Source organism: Terrapene carolina, unplaced genomic scaffold (assembly GCF_002925995.2).
Source record: "Terrapene carolina triunguis isolate 2854851 unplaced genomic scaffold, T_m_triunguis-2.0 Scaffold211, whole genome shotgun sequence".
NCBI lineage: Eukaryota > Metazoa > Chordata > Testudines > Emydidae > Terrapene > Terrapene triunguis.
The window spans coordinates 8693290-8710408 of NW_020664562.1; the positions used below are offsets into that span (position 1 = coordinate 8693290).

The 17119-nt window shown below is 36.2% G+C and overlaps 2 protein-coding genes across 2 annotated transcripts in view; one reads left to right on the forward strand and one right to left on the reverse strand.

Annotated features, from left to right (window-relative positions):
- LOC113407399 (parafibromin) overlaps nucleotides 1-17119 on the forward strand; it is a 176782-nt gene that overhangs the window by 77534 nt on the left and 82129 nt on the right. The window lies entirely within an intron of this gene.
- LOC113407400 (beta-1,3-galactosyltransferase 2) lies at nucleotides 8010-9611 on the reverse strand. The gene has a single exon (XM_026655873.1). The coding sequence runs from the start codon at nucleotides 9609-9611 to the stop codon at nucleotides 8343-8345; it is 1269 nt and encodes a 422-aa protein (XP_026511658.1). The 3' UTR covers nucleotides 8010-8342.

Below are 17119 nucleotides of genomic sequence, written 5' to 3' on the forward strand. Positions count from 1 at the left end.
AGATAACTCAGTCATCTTCACCTTCATTTTCCTGTTTGTTCATACTCTGGAAAAGAAAAATAAGCTTTCCTGCTTTTTCAGGTCCTAAGCGATTTCTCAATTTGGAATGAATTAGTCCAAAGGAAGAAATTTTCTTTCTACACTAGCAGAAGTATCACTTCAACAGTCTCTGAATCCAAGTGCTTAAGTGACTTCCACCAGTTCACTGGTGTGACTTTCTTTCAAACTTCATCAGCAAACATATATTTCTTGAATGGTTCTTATTCCCAAACTGGGTCTTTATTATGGCCTGCTGCCATTATAGGTTTTCCCTTCTAGTGAGAAAATGGTATGGTAGATCTCAAATCAATAAAGGCTACTCTCAGAAAGACCTCAAGACTTCTGGAATATACTGCTCAAATAGTTTCATTTTCATTTATACATTCTCACATTTATCTCTGGACTTCTCCTTGTCCAGATCTATTCTGCCCCCAACAATCTTCTATTCATTGAACTTTTTGAAACTTTGCACTTTTAGAGAGAGGTAAGGGATTGACTCTGTCTACACCAATTTGCCGAGGGACAATAGGGTTGAGGTCTGTTATTTCTCACCTCTATATATTAGTTAGTTAGTTAAAAACATTTTTGCTGTTAACAAGCAAGTTATCTCTGGAGACCCAAATCCACAGTTTGGGGACTGCAAAACTAAGCATCTCTGATGGTATCTTCTAGATTGAGCACTGAGTCCCATTGGGTAGATAGAAAGATTAACCTAAATAATCTATACAGAAGTATCCTATATATATAAGATTGGGTCCCTAATCCATGAACTATTGGAACTCATTTACAGTACTTTTCTTAAACATTACATGAATATATTCTCATACTATAGAATTAGAATTTATAATCCCTATTCCATGATGAGATATCTTTGAGCTATAATGTATCTTAATAAAAACTATCTTTAGATAGGTTTTTCCTCAAAAAGAATTTTATAAAAAAAAAAAAATTGATTTAAAAAAAAATAAAAAATTTATTTTTATCCACCCTGGTATACACCGAAATTATCTATTTAGACAGACAACTCCTTTTCTCAAACATTCTTATATTACTTTCTTGACCAGTTATTCCAAGAATGTAACCCTTTGAGAGAGAATCTATCAAAGATTTTAGCTGTACTGACTTCAACTTTACACCATCGAAGCTTCACATAAGTGGTTTAGGTGAAATCTTTGAGACTACATAAAGGCATAGCTATGAGTGTTTCTTAGGCTGGAGGGACTTTTATTTATTTATTTATTTATTTTAAGATACCGTATAAACTCGTTCATAAGCTGAATATTTTTGGTAAAAAAGTGACATCAAAGAGCGGGGGTTGGCTTATAAACGGGTCTACGGGTCTACACCAAAATTTGATGATTTTAAACTCCATGGAATCACTGAATTGAATATCTAATACATTGTCATTTTGTTTACCTGAAGCGTCTGCAGGCACAGAGCCCCTCAGCTCCCAGTGACCGCGGTTTGCTGTTCCAATGGGAGCTGCCGGAAGAGGCGCCACTTCCTGCAGCTCCCATTGGCTGGGAACGGCAAACCACAGCCACTGGGAGCTGAGGGGCTCTGTGCCTGTGAACGCGCCAGGTAAGCGAAACGTCCAGGCCTGCTAGCGGCTTACCCTAACAGGCCAGGAGCCAAAGTTTGCCAACCCCTGAAATATAGGGTTGACTTATGAAAGGATCATACAGTTTTTGCTATTTTTACCTATCCATCTTGGGGGGTTAGCTTATAAACGAACGGGCTAATGAACGAGTATATACAGTAAGTCATTCAAGATTACAGTCTCATTCAGAGTACTCTGACCAAGAGTTAGTTTTTGAAAAGTATGAAGAAAATAGTTAATATTCTGTGATTTGAGCAGTTAGCTAATAAAGCAAAATACAGCATCACCATCATTCAGTTAGTGTTAGTGTTACTGTGAAACTGTCAGATTTAAATACTTAAGAGAGAGCTCTTGTAACTGTTGCCATGGTAATACCAGGAAGGCAACATGGTAGTTTTCATCTATATCCATGTTCAGCTGAATCCTTTTGTAATCATTTAACTGTGAAAGGAAAGTGCCATTCTGTAGCCAGGGTAGTTCTCATTTATTACTGCACTAATCAAAAAAGAACAGTAATTAATAATTTCATGGTAAATAAACTTTAAATTTTAGATCATCAGATCTATTTTTCATTCCCTTTGTTTTGAATATTCACTGACAGCCATCTATGGAAAAGATTACCTCTGGAGTTAGTGACCTCCTGATATGCTTTCATGTCACTTTCTCTAGTATTCCCTCTGATCAAGGTACAGCTCTTTAAAAGCATGCCTTTGTAATTGAGAAATGACTTGAAATTTTGACATAGAAATGGATCTACCCCCTACTTTGTTCTTTATTTCTTTCAGAATGGATAGCTATGTAGGTCTTTCTAACTATAGATTCAAACATTGTTTTCTAGTTTGTCCTCCTTTTAAAAAAAATCTTAACATTAGATGTGTCCTATTTTTTTACCCTGAATATAGTGTTTGGTTAGCTGCCTCATTTGTAGTGCCTGACAATTTCATCTTTGTAGCTTGACAACTAGATATTCTTTTAACTGAGGTGACCGAAGTACCTATCTTTATTCCTTACACCTGTGACTTTATTTTTGCCTTGGATACAGAGTAAAGGTGGCATTCTTGCCTTCTCTTTTCCTCCTTTGTACATCATTGTACAGCTGGCTAGACGCATATGTTAATAGCTCAGCAGGCAAAAATAGATATTGATGATCAGTGTTGAGGTAGGAAGCTGAAATACCAAAGATCTGTCCTACAATAGTACAGTAAATACTACATTCTTAAACTATGGCTTACAGACTTGAGTCACTTCAGTCTTCCAAGGTATTAGCACATACCAGTTATAACATAGACTGTTTTGGAAGATGTTGTTTGAGTCGCTATCCGTGTAAAATCCGCTTTGGGCTATCTACATCCAGTGAAATTTAAGGGAAGAAACCATAGTTTGAGTTACTGTAATTGTCCTGCATTCACTCAGCCTGTGGCTAAATATGCTGTTCTTTTAAAGGCGTAAAATATTTGTACGTGACATGCATCAAAATGGAGAATTAAGAAAAGCAATGTTTTCTGAGCTTGGCAAATGTACTACTGTATTGTAGTCATTTAAAAAAAAAAAACTAATTGAGAGTTATAGATTCAACTATGCATTAGTATTTACCGTTAACAAGAAATCTGAAGGGAATTGGTGTTTTTATATTACCTTCTCCTTTCACTCTCAAGTTTTCACATACTTTTGATTACTTATAGCTCTAAATTTTTTATTTCATTGCTAGTTTCTCCAACTATTTCATACTGGCGTATGTCTGAAGCGTGTGGTGGGTTAGGACACATCAGGAAAATAGGTGGGGGGGGGGGAAAGAGACCCTTCAGAGTAGGGATTTTTTTAGCTGTGCTTTTATACTTTTTTAGATAAAAATGCTTAGAATAGTAAGGATACCGGAATATAATGCTTGGTTTAGTATGGATATACGATATACTCTGAAATATAACTTGTAAAATATGTGAGATTCCATGTTTACCTCCTCACAATATCAGATGGACGTTTAAAGTTTACTAAGGCCTGGTCTCCACTACGTAGGTTGATGTAAGGCAGCGTACGTCAATCTAATTATGATGTAAGTGCCCTACTACATCAACATAATAAATCCACCTCCATGAGAGGCATAGGACTTATATCAGTGTAGTTAGGGCAACACTATGTCTGTGTAGATACTGTTACTTACAAAGGCAGTTGGCTGTCTTGTTAATTTCAGGGCTCCATGTTGGAGCTGTGAAATTGACAAGAAAGCCAGGAAGCTGGAGCCCTGCTGCTACTGTCTCCCCGATCAGGGAAGCGAGACGCCCGGGCGGCTGCATCCCCCACTCCCAGCAGGGAACTGAGTGGAAACTGCACAGGCTTTCAGCCCCCCACACTGCCCCCTCTTCAGTCAGTGGAAGCACTCCTGGTGAGGATGCACACCACTGGCAGAAGGAAGGTAGCATAAACATCAGCCACTGACTGGCTGTAAGTGGACCTAACATAGGTCGACTTAAGTCTGTAGTGTAGACATGCACTGAGAAAATATGATCAGTGCTTGAGGTAGGATGCTGAACTATTTACCAGCATGTCACCTTCCACCTAGGATCTGAAAGTTGGATGTTTGTTGTGCTATACATAACTACCATGAAAAATTGAGTTAATAACTTTGAACTTAGTTAAGAACATTTTGCTCTTGTGTAGTATCTTCCATTTAAGTCTCAAAAGCATCTTACAGACATCGAATTTCTCCCCACAGTACCACTCGAGGCTTGGAAGTATTTTTATTCTTCTTTTGCATGTGGAAACTGAGATAGAGAGAGGTCATGAGACTTGCCCGAGATCACACAGGAAATCTATCAGAATTGGTCCTGTCTCCCGACCCCATGCTGTTAGCCATAAGACCTCGTTTTTCCACAGAGAAGGGTATTGATGTTTGAGCTGGAAAAGAACCTATCTCGCTTGCTTAGCTGAAGATGCACAGGGAACAGATATATTGTCAGACGATGCCTGTTTTCAATAGTTACTTTCTGGATTACACATAGTTATTTTATATACATCTTTTTTTAGCTGAGGAAGTATCAACTGTTAGCCAAAAATCATGGAATTTCCCTGCTGATAGTCCACTGACCATTGTTCTCGTCATTTAAGACTGCTCTTAACTGTATTCCCTCCCCTTATATCTACCTGATAATATTACTGTCATCTTATAGTTTGATTCCATTTGTTCTTTTTCTCATCTTACAACCAAAAAACAGATAAATGAAAATATTTCATTTAACATTGGCAATTGAGGTATATATTGAGCTGTAGGTACATGTGTATTGTAGGAACACACCATAGAACAAATTCTTTATCTTTAGCCACAAATGCTCAAATTACTTTTATGAAAAATATAGTTTCTGTCCATCTTAGTTTGGAAAGGTGACAATGTAAAACTCAAAACATAGTTTTCTTCTAGTGAAGAGAATATTGTAAGTGAAAAATTACAAACAAAATAATAAAAAAGAGTAAAGAATTTGTACCATAAATTGCTATTGCATTATTTTAAACATGAACTAATGCTTTCTTATTTTGTACTAGGGTGAGCAGAAACTAAGTGGTATCTAAACACAACATAGACAAATGGAAAGCAATTTTTATTTTTTTAAATGGGAAAACATTTTACTATTTCATCCTGTAATAGTCTTTCAGTGTAATTAGTCTTTCAGCCCCCCTTCACTTCTTAAAGTTGGTTCTGAACAAGGGGAAAGAGAACAGTGTTCAGGGGCAAAAAAAACTTCAGTAGACTGGCTATCTTGTTTATAGTCCAAATATTTATTTTTGTATTTATAAAGTGCCTTCAAGTTACACGTAGGCACTAATACAAATTTTTACAAACTATGATGGACTCTCAATATGGCTTATAAAACTAAGCAGCTTTTCTCTCTCTCTCTCTCACACACATACACACTCTCACACACAGCACCTGATTGCTAACAAATCCTCTGCCAGTCACAGTGCCAGACTAAACTGATGGATGTTGCAACCTGTCCTAAAATGCTGCCAAACTGTGGCAGACTTTAAAGAGGAACAAATTCCAAAGATGAGTCTGTTAGAGGATACCTTGCTGCCAACCCTAGAGTTCAAGTGCCAAGCCACATAAGGTTTAGCTATTAACCCCTTGGATTAACCCTTCAGCAAGCAGAATTCCAGTACCGAGAAGTGTTATGTGCTGTGTATGTCTTGTTCACACTTGTTAAACAATTTTCTGGACTAGTTGAAACTTCTGAATAACTCAAATAAAAAGTACATTACAGTGGTCCAGCCTGGAAGTGCCAAAGGTATGGCTAAGCACTGAGGTCCTACTCAGAAAGGAAGGGCTGTATTCTTTGGGTCAGCTGTTGATTGGGGAAGGTATCTTGAGCCATTGCTCTTAACTGAACATCAGGGCCCAGTGCTGGATGCATTATGAACCCATGATAGCATATCACATAATTAAGGAACAGCATACATCCTTAATGGAGGGAACAGTCTGCCCCCAACCATCTCTCCAGATGTCTTCCCAATAACCAGCAGCATTATTTCCATCTTGTCTAGCTTTCATCCAGAATGCTATCTCTGACAAGTATCAACTGGAAAGCAAACTGTATTTGAACGAAAACCAAAAATGGGTATCAGCACAGTGGTAAAGCAGCAGCCCCAAAGTCTGTTTCCCTCAGTCACCTTCATGTACATGTAGAGGAAATGGCTATGAACGTCATCATTTTCAGAACTAAATGAGATTTATTTCTTCAGTGCAGCTTTCACTTAATCCAAGCAGCATACTCACTCTCCCATGCAAATATCATAAACTAGTCTAGCAATTTTTCCTACAGGCTTTGAAAGAAGAGAGATTGTTCTTTTTAATACTTTGAAAATGCTCATACACTGTGGTTGTGGTACCATCTGAGTAGTTAAATTGAATACAAAAGGTGGCAAGATAGAATACAGCTCGACCTCTAAAATCAAATTGCTCAGTGTTCCCTGGGAGGAACAAACACAACCACTGTAATGCAGCTTGTTCATACCTACTAGTACTTGCCTTGTGGTCAGTCATATCAAAGGTTGCTAAGAGTAAACAGTATCTGTATGGACTCATGCTTTCTTTCCGTTATTACCCGAAGATCAACCAAAAAATCAGTGCAGTGTCTGTGCCTTACGTAGTTTGAAAACCCAGTGTAATAAAGATTAGGGGAAACCAGAGAAGTCTTAAATAATGCAGAAGCTGACTAACCACTACCTTCTGAGTAACCTTCCTGTAAAGGAAGGTTTGAGTGACCATAGATATAGTTTGTTTTTATTAAAATAAATAATAAAAGTGAATCAAATAATATAACTATTACCCAAATGTATCAAGCATTTTTTTTTCCCCAATAAAGGTACTATTGGAGGTTGCAGGATGGTTTTCTACTAAATCAAAGGTATATGGCTGTAAACCTGGCACTGTGACAACAAATAGTGACTTAGAATATCTAGCATTAGTAGGCAGCAACCTATTGGGAAATGAGCTTTCTAAATATGTGCATTGGTAGAGTGGAAACCTATAGATATAATAAATCTACATTTTTACCTGTCGCTTTCAGTGGGACATAGGAGTGACTTTCATTGCACTCGTGTTATTTTTATTTTTTTTAGACCATCTTACTATCTAGAAATGTCAGTTTTGCTAAATTATCACTTCCATACCACCTTTGTGGAAAAGATTTTTGGCTTACTTTGCTCAAATGACAAGTTTCACTTAGTTAATAGTATTTTTGAGAGGGGAGAGGAACTGCAGTCTTTCCCCCCACAAATTGGAGCATTTTTGAGACCAGATCAAAGGTACTGAGTTTTGCATTTTCATGCACCTTTAACTACCTCAAAGAAAGTGAATGCAATAGCAGATATAATGGACTTGCATGGTGAGTAGTATATTAGGACTAGGATGCTCTTTGTCACCGAGATTATGGTGTCATCCTCCGAATATAATTCAGAGTTTGAAGTAACCTTCAATGACTTCTCAATTTAAACTTTAATCTAAACCTCAATTCACATTACAAGCTGTCACACCACAAAATAGCAGCCTTCTAAACTGCGGGTTTTGTTTGTCTTACTGTAGTAAAGTATGTGCTCAGTGCTTTAAAATGCATTGATAGTTTCTTCTCAAATTGTAAATGTCACATTACTAAACTCCTATTGCCTGTGAAATAGCTATGTAATCACTTTTTAACATGGTTCTGAAGTTAGGGAAGAAAACTTCTTTGTAAACTTACAAAATGTCCTTAACTTGTCATGGATAGTTTTATTTACAACAGGTCTAGACAACAGAATGAAATCATTAATGGCTGAAGAGGAAAGAATTTTTTGAATTAGAGCAGTGTGTGCATTTTAAAAAAAATTAATAATTTAGTGTGGAAAATATGCTCAATTATATTTTATTGGCACATAAAATAGCAAGTGTACCACCAAAGTGTGCATGCTTATTATTGCACATTAACACAGAAAAATCCTTGTATACCATCTCTTTTTCCTCAAATTTGTTTGGAAAACCTTTTGGTTATAGTTTCATAATATTACTATCTTCAAGAATTATACTCTTCTAAAATTAAAAAAATAATTTTCAAACTCCATTATGTGATGAGGGCTTAACTAAAGACTTTCCCATTAAGCTCATCCGTTTTCACTGTACATGCTTTCAGCAATATTTACAAATTGCACATGGGATACTTTTATAGAGGGAGTATTGTCCTTTTTAATGCAGTTTACGATGGCGATACCTGCCAGCTTTTTCTTTTGCTGCATTGGCACAGGCATTGTGCTTATTTTGTTGTAAGTGGTTCCAGTATTTGATCAGTTCACTAGGCTGGAACTGATGGGAGGTAATTAGGTGGCTATATTTACAGCTGGAATAAGAAACTCGCCAGTGATTGAAGACAAACTCATTGGGTGGGGGCATAGGGTCAATTCGCAACTTGGCAAGACAGATCCCCACATATACATCCTCTAAGTGCAAGCGTCTGATGCTTAAAGAGACTTTAAATATCTTTTCTGCCAAATCTCCAGAAAAGACATAACCAGTTCCTGAGCAGAATACAGGGTAACGCTCACTTGGATACAGATCAGGTGGCATATACCACTTGCTATCCTTGTTCCTATTAGGTGCATACCCTCTCATTAGGTAACCTGTAAAATATTTGTGCCTTGGAGGCAGTTCTGGCTTCAGAAGCTTATGTATTAAATACTCAGTATTGACAAACATATCACTGTCAGTTTTCATAACATAGGGAACATTTGGACAGTAGGTGGCAACCCAGTTCATCCCCATAAGAGTTTTAATGGTTAAGTTATAATAAGTGTCTAAATATTCTTGTTGAATAATGTCATGGTATTGTCTGCTTTCCTCCAGTATGGCACGTTGAAGGTATCCATTTAGTTTAATGCTTAAGCCCAGCAAAAAAATGCGAACAATTTGGATACCCGGTGCCAGGCTTTCATTACCCCACGTTTGCCGAATAGCTTGTCTAGCTTCCACTTGGCCTGGTTCTGCAGCTATGAGTAGTATTAGAAAAGGACTCTTCTCCTGGCATTTTTCGGGCTCATTTATTATATACTTAAAATGATATGAAGTTGGATGTCCAGTACCTTTCTCATTGTAAATACTTCCATTGGCACTGAGTGTATTCTCTAAACCAGTTACTCCTTGTGGTGACAGGTCAGTGTTGTTGGAATTAGTGACTGTCTGAGGCCTAAGAGTCTGAGGGACTGTATCCTTCCAAATATTCCTTAGAGAGCTGTGGTTTGTCTCGCTTTTTGTAGACCTAAATCCTCGAATAGTGTAAGCCACAGGATTTTCTTTGAATCCAGCCCTGCCTGGCAGCCAGTCATGATGATTAAAGAACAGAAACATAGCAAAAAGAAACACGAGAGAAAACAGACCAATAAGATGGGTGCGAAACAGAGACCTTTTGGTATTCCACGTCATTTTTGCAAAACAGCAGTGTCGTCTTCTCCACTGAAGCATGTTGTACGTATCCAACAATGGGATGTGAGATAATGGTTGAACAAAATGCTTTTTCCTTTCCTTTTGAATCCACTGCTATTCTTTGGTATTCATCTTCTGTTATATTCACATTGAGTAATTCTCTGCAAAAGGGTCACTCAGCTGCATAGGTGAAAAAATAACAACCTTTTACAATTCACCTTAAGATCAGGTTTTTGTAATAAAAAGTTACAATGAAAAATAAGTAGCAAATAAAATTTCAATTTTATGATAAAATATTAGTCTCAGTGTAATTATCTAAACAGAAAGTTGAATTCCACACTAAAAGGCAAACTTAATTTTTTTATGTTAAAATGTACTTGACACATTAGCATTTGGGAAGCGTATAGCGCTTTACAAATTACAAAAAAGCTTTTGCTTTATATGGATAGTGTATCCTAGATATTAATGATTTGTCTTCTCCTTCCCACTGTGCAATAAAAAGTAGTTTGTTCAACTCTGGACAAGAAAGTCTGAAGCTGACTTAAATCAGCTCTATGTATAGTGAATGTAAAACTGTTCTACAATTCTTGAGAAAGGCCAAGTGAAAAGGCTTTGATACCAGATGGGAAGGTTTATTGGCATTAATTAAAATTGATTTGACATGCAGTGGGTAGTATGGTTCTCACAGTCAGAGGCCCTTTTTGTAAAATGGTCATGTTTGGGTAGTGGGACGGACGGTGCAAAGTTGATTATAGCAGAGTTCTGTTAGTCACAGTACACTGCTTGGCATGTTTTCATTGGCCCCTACTGTGTTCAGAAACTCAGTGAGAAGTTGCACCTGTCAACATTAATTTTCGGGGTCCAGTAACCTCACTACAGTTGTCACAGTAACAAATGATAAATGCATTCGTTCATCTTTGACTCACCTTTAACCTTTAGTTCCACAAAGAGGGGTTGAAGAGAACATTTTCGTAACCTGAATCTTCTATGGTTAATTTTAAAATGAAATATTTAATTTACTATAGGGACAGAGAGTACAGTTGTGTGTATAAAATAGGAAGTAAAATTACACAGTAATTTCTCAATTTTTATAGTAAACCACGGATTATTTTTAATGCTTTCCTTGTTTTTAAAGTAACTAACTTGTGTGCTTCTGTTAAAATGTTACAGTGAAGACAAAATTATACTAGCAGCTGCAACTATAGAAAATTTGCTAACGTAGCTTTACAGCATGACTTCCCATCTCCTCATAAATTTATTTTGAGATTCAAGAGCAGAGTCAATATGGCAGCTTCATGATGCTGCATATTAAAAGCTGATCACATCATCTCATAAATGAGCCTTTCATTGCACAGTACAAATTTGTTCGTGATTTTCAATTTGCTCTAATTTATTTCTAGACTCTAGGGTTTTGAGTTGGAAAAAAAAAGCCTATCTTGTAGAAGTCCCATGGAAAACACTTTTTATATAAATGTGTAATTTATTTAATTACTTCGCTATCTTCCAAAGCCAATATTTGGATTAATTCTTCATTTAAAAAAAGGTAGTGACATGTTACATGGATAATTACAAGATTTAAACTGTAAAGATGTAATTTGAAAGGTTGGCACAGAGATAATTTATTAAATCATACTGTGGTTAGAGATTAAAAATCTTTACTTACTCCTCTCCCCCACCCCACACACACACTTATGTTTGTATGTATATATAGCCTACAAGTCTGTGCCCAAAACATGTAGAAAAATAAAAATGATTCAAAAAAAATTCTACATAAAGCTTTTAAAGTGGTTATATGTCAGACTAAATTTAAAGTGAAAAAATGAATAGATCTTTCTGCAGAGGAGAGCTCATTCAAAATATTTGAATACAGTGCTGAAAGTATTATCTTACTGAATGAAAACTATAGTTCGTCTATCTTATTAACCTCCACTAGGAGGAGCAAGTAAGTGGGGATTTTAACCATGATTTGCAACAATGTAAATGTATCTGAAAAGGCCATATATTTCCAAAATTCTGCTTCTGAAACAGTAAAATATTTGCTCAGTGATATATTAAACTCTTCTATATGAAGATTTTCTGTTATTGTATGCAGTGCCTAAATCCACTGAGTTGAAGTAGTTTTGTCTGAAGTTGAAATTGCTTAGTGGCTCATGTCGTTTATTTGATTCTGAGCTGCCTCTAAAACTATTTTAGAATGTGCACAACGCATACCTGTAACATGGAGGTTAAAGTTGTAAGTGATAAAATTATTTAATTTGAGAACTAACCTGAAATTGTCTGTGTGGGAGGAAATAAATCCCTAAGGTTTTAATTTTGAGCTGATCTGCCTATTCCTGAACTTGTGTGTGTGCGCGCGCGAGAGAGAAATATATAACACAGACAATGCGTTTTATGTGAAAAATCAGTGGTTTGAGTTTTAAATTTACATAAAAGCAAATATAACAGTCTTACTTCAAATGTGTCTGTTCAGCCAACATCTCTCAGTACAATGAATATTTAATGTCAGCTTCTGATGGTGGGGATATATTTGGTAAAAAATTGTTATTCCATTACTTATGTATGTAGGCTCTTGTAGATTTCAGAAACTGAAAATACAAGATTTCTTGAAAAGCTCAATAAAGAATAGCAACTGCAGTTCAGTTTAACTTTGTAGCCACACTGAATTATTCCACTACCACAACTTCCTCTTATTAAATGCAAAAGATTTCAGTTAATTTTATGTTGGTAGCTGTAACTATTCAGTAATATTTTAATGTTGTAACTTTTTGTTGTGCACCCATTTTTAGTTAGAGGAACTTGAAAGTATCTGAGAATATTTCATGTGCAAATATGTAGAACGAGCTTCTGAAAACTTGTTTTCAATTAATTTTCATAAGAAAATATTATAGGAATAGAGGATTTTAAAAGCTGAAGCTTATTTAGAATCTGCATGCTTATGTGGTCTGTTTAAATTTTTTAATATGTTACACCTATCCTCAGCTCAAAACTTCATAAAAATGAGGTGATTTCTTCAAATGTTTCTTGATTTTCATGCATTTTACTAAAACCGTATATTCAAAAATTGTATAATATTGCTTGTGTTTAAAAATGTCTGTTCACTAGGCTTGTGGAAATATTTACTGGAAGGCTAAATTAAAACTTGATGTCTTCATTGTGTCATTTGTAATTGTGGTTCAAAATATTTTAAAATGCATGAAGGAAATTAAGAATTTTATCTCTCTAAGTATAATAATAATTGTCCTTTGGGGGGGGGGGGGGGGGGAAGTATGACAGATTATATTACCTAATAAAATTTGCCTAATGTTTAACAAACTGTGAGAAGTTGGCAGTATACATTATGAAAAGCATTAATGGTTTTGTTTCCTGCCACTTGACTGTTTTATTAGGTAGAGTATTCTCAAACACTTGTTTAGTCAGTAATATTAAGCTGTATTTTTTAAAAAGCTTAGAATTAACACATCCTGTGTTACTGGTAAGTGGGACTAAACCTACCCAGAGAGTCGAATAGTCACCTTGTCCTTTGAGTGCTATAGTATGCAGCTGTGCATTTTAAGTATATTATTTATAAAAGCTCTATTTGTTTCTCAACACTTGAATGTGCAGTGATTGATGTATTGTGAATAGACAAAGTTAGACTGTAGAATGCCTCTTGAATGTTTTATTTTTGGTCTTTGCTCCGCTTGTGTTTCAGCTCCTTCTATTTCCAGTAGTGCTCAATAATTATGGCTCTGCAGATTGAAGCATTAGTTTCAGCTCTGCATTTATACATCCTGGAATTTCATATTTTGATTAGCTCTGTGGGCAAACCCTTAATTAGAGGGAAAAGTTGAGAAGGCAGCCTGAGAATTGGTGCACTGGTGGTAAATAGCAGCAGGGTTTAAGCACATTATGCAGGGCCTAATATCTATGTTGACATATTAACTACATTAATCCATTGCACAAAATGGACTATGCTCAAACTGATGTTTTCTTTTCTGCTTGTTAAAATCCAATAACTTTAAATCATGAAATTCACAAAATTAACTATTTATCATTCATTGGAACATCTGCTGAGGTTAGTTCTCCCCCCCCCCACCCCCATCCCCAAGTGAATTTTTTACAAAATTAAAGTTTTGGACAATTTTAACACGTTATGTTTTGTTAAGGTGCCATTCAGTGTTCAAGTTGCATCATCTTGCTGCATCTTTTGTTAAATTAGACATGCAGACTTTGTCCACAGTTGCATTAGTTTTATTATATGTTAGAATTACCTGGGACAAAGCAAGCACTTTTATATAATACTCTTTAATCATTTATTATGTTTTATTGATAGATTTTGCAGATAAGGATATTCACTCTGTAGCTCTATAAGATTGTTATAGATTCAGGTCTTTTATTTTTATTGTGATAGTAACATGAGATTCCGGTCTGTTTTTTAATCAATACAGTGTTTTAAGATTACCGAGCTTAAACAATAGATAGAAATGATTTTCAATCAGTTTATCATGGTGCCTTTTTTATAGTTCGAGTTAAACAATCAATGTGTTACATATTAAGCAGAACTTGTAATGATGGCATGATGTAAATTACATGCTCACCATCTTGAGTGATACCAGTGTATTAAGGTTTCCTTTGGGGATCTCAGTGGAGTCTGATACTACTTGTAAAATGTGATGGTTAATTGTACTGCTGGTAGATTAAATCATGTCCATTCTTTTGCTTGCTTTTTTTGGTCTTAAATTAGGCATGCTGATAATATTTAATCTGATGACATTTTGCTTGTGTTTAAGAGCAATATATAGAAAATGCAAGGAGGATTGAAGGTACTACTTAACTAATGTAATTTGACTGCATGGTCTCTTTTGATGGTTCAGGGCACTCAGCGTGTGTCACACATAGCGATTTTACCAGGGCTTTAAGATTACTTCAAATAAGGATTAAATCTGACCTAGTTTGAGAGGATGGTTAACTGATTTTTTTTTTAAAACGAGGTTTTTAAGTTGAATTTCTCAAATACAATAACCACACATAGATACATTATCCCCATAATCCCTCTTCCCTACCCTTAACCCTCAGTTGACAGTGAGAAACATATTTAATAACTAAGAAGTAAAGCAGTAGTGATATTTGTTCTCTGTTGTGTGGGTGCTGGGGGGGCAGGAATTGCTGGAATTCTTTTTCACTGTTCATGGAAATGTTATCTCTGGGAACTATAGGTTGGCAGTGATCTATACCTATAGGATGCAAAGGTAATAGACGAATGAATATCTCACACATGGTTTACACATACCTTCCTTGGTTAGGCCATTTATGTTGAGAGGATTATGCCCACTGAAAATAGTTTTGGCACGCCATCACTTCAGCAAAAAAAGATGCTATCGAACATGCGCACATCCCCCAAATGTCTGCTTCCTGCGATTGCTTTTCACGGTATCCAATCTGTCCATCTGTCTGCTCGTTGCTGTGTTACCTTCCTTGCTTATAAGTGTCCATTTCTTGGGGTCTTTTGTTCATCTTTCAAATGAAAGAACAGTAGCTCTTGCTTGTGTTCCGAGGAGGGTTGTCTGTTCCTGACAATTGATGCATTGAAGCTTTTACATCTGGTATTTCCCTTGTCGGACAATGCAGTGCTGTATTCTCTTCTCAGTATCCATATTTCTAGCGATAATGTTAAGCAGCAAGTGCTAGAATGTTGTGGTTCAGTTGCATTCAGTAATGGGATTTATCTCTCCCTTCCTTCCTTCCTTCCTTCCTTCCTCTTTTGTTGCTAGGCAATAACTGAAAAGGTTTTGAGCAATTTTAACTAAGGGTTTTGGTCTATAAAATCCACTCCATAGTTCTTCAGCTGCTGCACAGGCAGGCAGCAGTTTAAATGTGGGCTTTGACAGATGCTGTCTTCTGACAGAGCAGAATTTAACGTCATTGCTTGGCTGACTCCCACGTGATTGTTTGCATTCATTTTGACTAAATCCTAAGGCAGCCAGAAAGCTTACAGGTTTTTACTTCTATTTGATAAATGATACATATTCAGTACAAGTGTAGTGATGAGTGAATAATATGAAAATAGGATGATTATTAAATGAATGATTGAGTTTGTTTTTCAAATTGTATTCCCTTATCTTTAGTGCCATAACTTACAATTCACTAATGGTTTTTTAATGTTAGACATTCCATTTTCTTATTCTGGATATACTTCTGCAGAGGATAAGAGCTATAAGCTTTTAAATATGTTAGCTTGGGTTAACCTCTTCACTGCTCTGTGAACATGCCTGGTTATTCTGTGTAAAATAGGACCTATGTCCTACTATATTATAATATTAAAATAAAAATAGAATGACCCCACCTGTATTTCCTACACCCATGACTGCTCATGTGGAAACTCCTCTTCATGATCTTAGTTTAGTCAAAGCAGCTGGCAGCAGCTAATGTACAAACACCAAGGCATTCAGCCTTTAGTGGTTTCCTTCATTGGTAGAGGTCACAAAGTTCAGCATTGCAGAAATAGGGGAACTGAATGACTGTAAGAGACCCTGATATTTTTATAAATTTTATTCTTCTTTTGAAATGTCTACAGTATGTAATTTGTCTTGATATTCTTAATACAACCTGTATTAAATTTTCTTTTCTCTCATTTAATATATGGAGATATCCTATCTCATAGAACTGGAAGGGACCCTGAAAGGTCATCAAGTCCAGCCCCCTGCCTTCATTAGCAGGACCAAGTACTGATTTTGCCCCAGATCCCTAAGTGACCCCTTCAAGGATTGAACTCCCAACCCTGGGTTTAGCAGGCCAATGCTCAAACCACTGAGCTATCCCTCCCCCTTAACACCCTGATCCTTTTATGGCATAGTATCATAGTAAATTCTGTGATGTATGCAGTACATATGCAAAAACGCCTAAGATTTTACCCAATTATAGGGAACACAATTGTACTGAAGAATGAATATTTGAGGATTTATCCCTGTTGTCCTTTGGAAACGGTCCACTGATTTTTCATTTCTGCAGCTCTTCTAATGGGACTAGCCATTGCCTAAGATTGAGAATTTCTTCATTGGACTACCATATCATATGCTACCTCTGACTCCTGTAGTGCACTGGGCAAGTACCTGCTGTATGGAAATTAAATAACAATTCATGCTTCCCCAGGTGCAGTCCATGTGGTTTACTATTCCAGTCGCATGTTCTGATAACTTACAAAAACTATTTACCAAAATATCAATGTATAAAAGTCCACCATGTTAATTAGAATGACCTTTTTTCAGTCTATGTATTTCCAATCCTAATTACAATTTGTGTAAACTCTATTACCCTCTTTGAGGTACTATATACAGTAACTCCTCGCTTAACGTTGTAGTTATGTTCCTGAAAAAGGCTACTTTAAGCAAAACAATGTTAAGCAAATCCAATTTCCCCATAAGAATTAACGTAAATGGGGGCGGCGAGGTTGGGGGTTAGGTTCCAGGGAAATTTTTTCGCCAGACAAAAGACTATATTTTATGTGTATATATAATACACACACACACACACACACACACACACACACACACACACACACACACACACAC